The following is a 7,500-nucleotide window of genomic DNA, read 5'->3' as shown; positions in this document are numbered from 1 at the left end:
GGAGAAACATCTACAGCAACAGAGACTTCCACAATCACAACAACTGCTCCTGAAACATCCACCACTAGTGCAGCAGAAACATCTACAACGACAGAGACTTCCACGACCACAACAACTGCAGCTGAAACATCGACCACTAGTGCAGCAGAAACATCTACAACGACAGAGGCTTCCACGATCACAACTGCTCCTGAAACATCCACCACTAGGGCAGCAGAAACATCTACAACAACAAAGACTTCCACGATCACAACTGCGCCTGAAACATCCACCACCAGTTAGTACAACTGAAACAACTACACAACAGCAAACATCAAATACAGAAATATCATCAGCTACACCAAATCCTCCTGAAACATCCAAAACTAGTGCAGCAGAAACGTCAACAACAACAGAGACTTCCACAATCACAACAACTGCTGAAACATCCACCACTAGTGCAGCAGAAACATCTACAACAACAGAGACTTCCACAATCACAACTGCACCAGAAACATCTATGACAACAAAAACTTCAACAATCACATCTCCTGCTGAAACAGCCACCACTAGTGCAGCAGAAACATCTACAACAACAGAGACTTCCTCAATCACAACTGCACCAGAAACATCTATGACAACAAAGACTTCAACAATCACATCTCCTGCTGAAACAGCCACCACTAGTGCAGCAGAAACATCTACAACAACAGAGACTTCCACTATCACAACAACTGCACCAGAAACATCCACGACAACAGAGATGTCAACCATCACATCTCCTGCTGAAACATCCACCATTAGTGCAACAGAAAAATCTACAACAACAGAGACTTCCACAATCACAACAACTGCTGAAACATCCACCACTAGTGTACTAGAAACATATACAACAATGGAGCCTGTAAATGAAGTGAAAATAAAGCTGGTGTTCCACTCTAAAGATACATTTATAGATGACTTCAATGATTCACAGTCTCCTGCTTTCAAAAATAGGGCTAAGCATGTTCAGGATATTGTGAGTTCAAACCCACATACTGTGTTCACTACATAATCCTTCAATTAATAAACATCAATCACATTTAATCATAAATACTTTAAGTTTCTTATAGTTTTATAAGAGCTCATTGCAACTGTCTGTATTTTGTTACAGCTTGAAGCCATTTTTCAGCAGTTTAGATCATTCTTAAGAATCACTGTACTAAACTTCAGGTAAATACTATATATTTCAATACTGACTATTTTATATACACTGCCTTTGTGTATGTTTGAACTGTGAGAAATAACTCATACTTACTGATTAATCCATTTTTGGTCAGGTGGAGATATAAAGAATTAATTCCAATGTGACAGTATTTCTAAAAAATGTATTTCAGAGCGGGGTCAGTCATTACCACATCGAACCTCGTTTTCAACACCACAGAGGATGTCCCATCAGAAGGCCAAATAGCAGAAGCATTACAGAGTGCCATAGAAACTGACAATGATCTGAACATAACTTCTTTCTCAGTTAATAATACAGGTACGTCTGACAAAACATTAAAAGCAAAATGTTTAAACAAATCTTGTATTATACATGTGTGAGAGACTGTACTGACTGGTAAAACTATCAAATTAGACATGGTTTATATCAACTTTAGTCAGTAATGAAGTTTTTAAATAATTATTCTGTTAAAATTTACATACATCTAAACTGATAAGAATTTTTTTTATGAACCAACAACAGACTATTCAACAGCCACAACAACTCCTGCTGCAACATCTATAGCAACAACAGAGCCTTCCACAATCACAACAACTGCAGCTGAAACATCCACCACTAGTGCAGCAGAAACATCTACAACAACAGAGACTTCCACAATCACAACAACTGCAGCTGAAACATCCACCACTAGTGTAGCAGAAACATCAACAAAAACAGAGCCCTCCACAATCACAATAACTGCTGCTGAAACATCCACCACTAGTGCAGCAGAAACATCTACAACAACAGAGACTTCCACAATCACAACAACTGCAGCTGAAACATCCACCACTAGTGCAGCAGAAACATCTACAACAACAGAGACTTCCACAATCACAACAACTGCAGCTGAAACATCCACCACTAGTGCAGCAGAAACATCTACAACAACAGAGACTTCCACAATCACAACAACTGCAGCTGAAACATCCACCACTAGTGCAGCAGAAACATCTACAACAACAGAGACTTCCACAATCACAACAACTGCAGCTGAAACATCCACCACTAGTGCAGCAGAAACATCTACAACAACAGAGCCCTCCACAATCACAACAACTCCTGACAACTGCTCCTGAAACATCCACCACTAGTGCAGCAGAAACATCTATAACATCAAAGACTTCCACAAACACAACAACTGCTCCTGAAACATCCACCACTAGTGCAGCAGAAACATCTATAACATCAAAGACTTCCACAAACACAACAACTGCTCCTGAAACATCCACCACTAGTGCAGCAGAAACATCTATAACATCAAAGACTTCCACAAACACAACAACTGCTCCTGAAACATCCACCACTAGTGCAGCAGAAACATCTATAACATCAAAGACTTCCACAAACACAACAACTGCTCCTGAAACATCCACCACTAGTGCAGCAGAAACATCTACAACAACAGAGACTTCCACAATTACAACAGCTGCGGCTGAAAGATCCACCACTAGTGCAACAGAAACATCTACTCAAAACAGCTGTGGCTGAAACATCCACCACTAGTGCAGCAGAAACATCTAAAACAACAGAGACTTCCACAATCACAATAACTGCTCCTGAAACATCCACCAGTAGTGTAGCAGAAACATCTACAACATCAGAGAACTCCATAATCACAACAACTGCCACTGAAACATCCACCACTAGTACAGCAGAAACATATACAACAACAGAGGTTTTCACAATTGCGTCTCCTGCTGAAACATCCACCACTATTGTAGCAGAAACATCTACAACAACAGAGGCTTCCACAATCACAACTGCTGCTCCTGAAACATCCACCACTAGTGCAGCAGAAACATCTACAACAACAGAGACTTCCACGATCACAACAACTGCTGCTGAAACATCCGCCATTAGTGCAGCAGAAACATCTACAACGACAGAGACTTCCACGATCACAACAACTGCATCCGCCACATCCGCCACTAGTGAAGCAGAAACATCTACAACAACAGAGACTTCCACGATCACAACAAAAACATCCACCACTAGTGCAGCAGAAACATCTACAACAACAGACATTTCCACAATCACAACAACTTCTTCTGAAACATCCACCACTAGTGCAGCAGAAACATCTACAACAACAGACACTTCCACAATCACAACTGCTCCTGAAACATCTGCCAGTAGTGCTGCAGAAACATCTACAACAACAGAGACCTCCACGATCACAACAACTGCTGCTGAAACATCCGCCAGTAGTGCAGCAGAAACATCTACAACAACAGAGACTTCCACGATCACAACAACTCCTGCAGAAATATCTACCACTAATGCAGCAGAAACATCTACAACAACGGAGCTTGTAAATGAAGTGAAAATAAAGCTGGTGTTCCGCTCTAAAGATGCATTTATAGAGGACCTCAGTGATTCACAGTCTACATCTTTCAAAAATAGGGCTAGAGTTGTCCGATTTCATGTGAGTTCAGGCCAACATACTGTATTCACTACATAATACATTAATGTATAAACAGCAATTACATTTATTCAGAAATACTTTAAATTTGTCGTAGTTTTATAAGAGTTCATTGTAACTTTTTGTATTTTGTTACAGCTTGAAACCATTTTCAAGGAGTTTACGTCCTTCCTTAGAGTCATTGTACTAAATTTCAGGTAAATAATATAAACTTCAATGTTGATTATTTTAAATAACATGCCTTTGTGTTTGTTTAAAACTATGAGAGATAACACATACTTGCGATTAACCCATTTATTACTCAGGTGGGGATATAAAGAAATAATTCCAATATTACAGTATTTCTAAAACAAAATGCATTTCAGCAAGGGGTCGGTCATTACCACATCGGAACTCGTTTTCAACTCTACAGAGGATATCCCATCAGAAGGCCAAATAGCAGAAGCATTACTGAGTGACACAGACACTATCAGTGACCTGAACATAACTTCTTTCTCAGTTAATAATACAGGTACGTCTGACAAAACATTAAAGGCAAATGTTTGATCAAATCTTGTATTGTACATGTGTGAGACAAAGTACAGGCTGGTAAAATGGTCAGATTAGACATGATTTTAAATAAACTTTGGTCAGTAATGATGGTTTTTCACCAAGTATTCTGCAAAAACCTACATACGAATTCTACACACAATTGTTTTTTTTGTCATTGCTTTTGCAAGTGCCATCTAAACTGATAAGAGTTTTCTTATGAACCAACAACAGATTATTCATCAGCAACAACAACTCCTGCTGCAACATCTACAGCAACAACAGAGCCTTCCACAATCACGACTCCTGTTGAAACATCCACCACTAGTCCAGCAGAAACATCTACAACAAAAGAGACTTCCACAATCACAACAACTGCTGCTGAAACTTCCACCACTAGTGCAGCAGAAACATCTACAACAACAGAGACTTCCATCACAACAACTCCTGCTGAAACATCCACCACTAGTGCAGCAGAAAAATCTACAACAACAGAGACCGCCACAATCACAACAACTGCTCCTGAAACATCCACCACAAGTGCAGCACAAACATCTACAACAACAGAGACCTCCACGATCACAACTCCTGCTGAAACTACAACAACAGACATTTCCACAATCACAACAACTCCTGCTGCTGAAACATCCACCAGTAGTGTAGCAGAAACATCTACAACTACAGAGACTTCCACGATCACAACAACTCCTGCTGCTGAAACATCCACCAGTAGTGTAGCAGAAACATCTACAACTACAGAGACTTCCACGATCACAACAACTCCTGCTGCTGAAACATCCACCAGTAGTGTAGCAGAAACATCTACAACTACAGAGACTTCCACGATCACAACAACTCCTGCTGCTGAAACATCCACCAGTAGTGTAGCAGAAACATCTACAACTACAGAGACTTCCACGATCACAACAACTCCTGCTGCTGAAACATCCACCAGTAGTGTAGCAGAAACATCTACAACTACAGAGACTTCCACGATCACAACAACTCCTGCTGCTGAAACATCCACCAGTAGTGTAGCAGAAACATCTACAACTACAGAGACTTCCACGATCACAACAACTCCTGCTGCTGAAACATCCACCAGTAGTGTAGCAGAAACATCTACAACTACAGAGACTTCCACGATCACAACAACTCCTGCTGCTGAAACATCCACCAGTAGTGTAGCAGAAACATCTACAACTACAGAGACTTCCACGATCACAACAACTCCTGCTGCTGAAACATCCACCAGTAGTGTAGCAGAAACATCTACAACTACAGAGACTTCCACGATCACAACAACTCCTGCTGCTGAAACATCCACCAGTAGTGTAGCAGAAACATCTACAACTACAGAGACTTCCACGATCACAACAACTCCTGCTGCTGAAACATCCACCAGTAGTGTAGCAGAAACATCTACAACTACAGAGACTTCCACGATCACAACAACTCCTGCTGCTGAAACATCCACCAGTAGTGTAGCAGAAACATCTACAACTACAGAGACTTCCACGATCACAACAACTCCTGCTGCTGAAACATCCACCAGTAGTGTAGCAGAAACATCTACAACTACAGAGACTTCCACGATCACAACAACTCCTGCTGCTGAAACATCCACCAGTAGTGTAGCAGAAACATCTACAACTACAGAGACTTCCACGATCACAACAACTCCTGCTGCTGAAACATCCACCAGTAGTGTAGCAGAAACATCTACAACTACAGAGACTTCCACGATCACAACAACTCCTGCTGCTGAAACATCCACCAGTAGTGTAGCAGAAACATCTACAACTACAGAGACTTCCACGATCACAACAACTCCTGCTGCTGAAACATCCACCAGTAGTGTAGCAGAAACATCTACAACTACAGAGACTTCCACGATCACAACAACTCCTGCTGCTGAAACATCCACCAGTAGTGTAGCAGAAACATCTACAACTACAGAGACTTCCACGATCACAACAACTCCTGCTGCTGAAACATCCACCAGTAGTGTAGCAGAAACATCTACAACTACAGAGACTTCCACGATCACAACAACTCCTGCTGCTGAAACATCCACCAGTAGTGTAGCAGAAACATCTACAACTACAGAGACTTCCACGATCACAACAACTCCTGCTGCTGAAACATCCACCAGTAGTGTAGCAGAAACATCTACAACTACAGAGACTTCCACGATCACAACAACTCCTGCTGCTGAAACATCCACCAGTAGTGTAGCAGAAACATCTACAACTACAGAGACTTCCACGATCACAACAACTCCTGCTGCTGAAACATCCACCAGTAGTGTAGCAGAAACATCTACAACTACAGAGACTTCCACGATCACAACAACTCCTGCTGCTGAAACATCCACCAGTAGTGTAGCAGAAACATCTACAACTACAGAGACTTCCACGATCACAACAACTCCTGCTGCTGAAACATCCACCAGTAGTGTAGCAGAAACATCTACAACTACAGAGACTTCCACGATCACAACAACTCCTGCTGCTGAAACATCCACCAGTAGTGTAGCAGAAACATCTACAACTACAGAGACTTCCACGATCACAACAACTCCTGCTGCTGAAACATCCACCAGTAGTGTAGCAGAAACATCTACAACTACAGAGACTTCCACGATCACAACAACTCCTGCTGCTGAAACATCCACCAGTAGTGTAGCAGAAACATCTACAACTACAGAGACTTCCACGATCACAACAACTCCTGCTGCTGAAACATCCACCAGTAGTGTAGCAGAAACATCTACAACTACAGAGACTTCCACGATCACAACAACTCCTGCTGCTGAAACATCCACCAGTAGTGTAGCAGAAACATCTACAACTACAGAGACTTCCACGATCACAACAACTCCTGCTGCTGAAACATCCACCAGTAGTGTAGCAGAAACATCTACAACTACAGAGACTTCCACGATCACAACAACTCCTGCTGCTGAAACATCCACCAGTAGTGTAGCAGAAACATCTACAACTACAGAGACTTCCACGATCACAACAACTCCTGCTGCTGAAACATCCACCGCTAGTGCAGCAGAAACATCTACAACATCAGAGACTTCCACAATCACAACAGCTGCAGCTGAAAGATCCACTACTAGTGGAGCAGGAACATTTACAATAACAGAGACTTCCACAATCACAACAACTCCTGCTGAAACATCCAGCACTAGTGTACAAGAAACCTCTAGAACAACAGAGACTTCCACAATCACGACTCCTGCTAAAACATCCACCACTAGGGCAGCAGAAACATCCACAACAACAGAGACTTCCACAATCACTTCAACTCCTCC

The 7,500-nt window shown here is 41.8% G+C and overlaps 1 protein-coding gene across 1 annotated transcript in view; it reads left to right on the top strand.

The window, feature by feature from the left end:
- Nucleotides 1-282, top strand: part of LOC107676078 (cell wall protein DAN4-like) — a 1,099-nt gene extending 817 nt beyond the window's left edge. The window contains exon 3 of the mRNA XM_016470601.1: nt 1-282. This exon is cut by the window's left edge and continues 193 nt beyond it. Coding sequence (XP_016326087.1) covers nt 1-282 — 282 coding nt within the window.
- The last annotated feature ends 7,218 nt before the right edge of the window (nt 283-7,500 follow it).

The sequence above is a fragment of the Sinocyclocheilus anshuiensis genome, unplaced genomic scaffold, assembly GCF_001515605.1.
Source record: "Sinocyclocheilus anshuiensis isolate Anshui unplaced genomic scaffold, SAMN03320099.WGS_v1.1 scaffold469, whole genome shotgun sequence".
Classification (NCBI taxonomy): domain Eukaryota; kingdom Metazoa; phylum Chordata; class Actinopteri; order Cypriniformes; family Cyprinidae; genus Sinocyclocheilus; species Sinocyclocheilus anshuiensis.
This window is presented reverse-complemented; position numbering and strand designations above follow the sequence as displayed.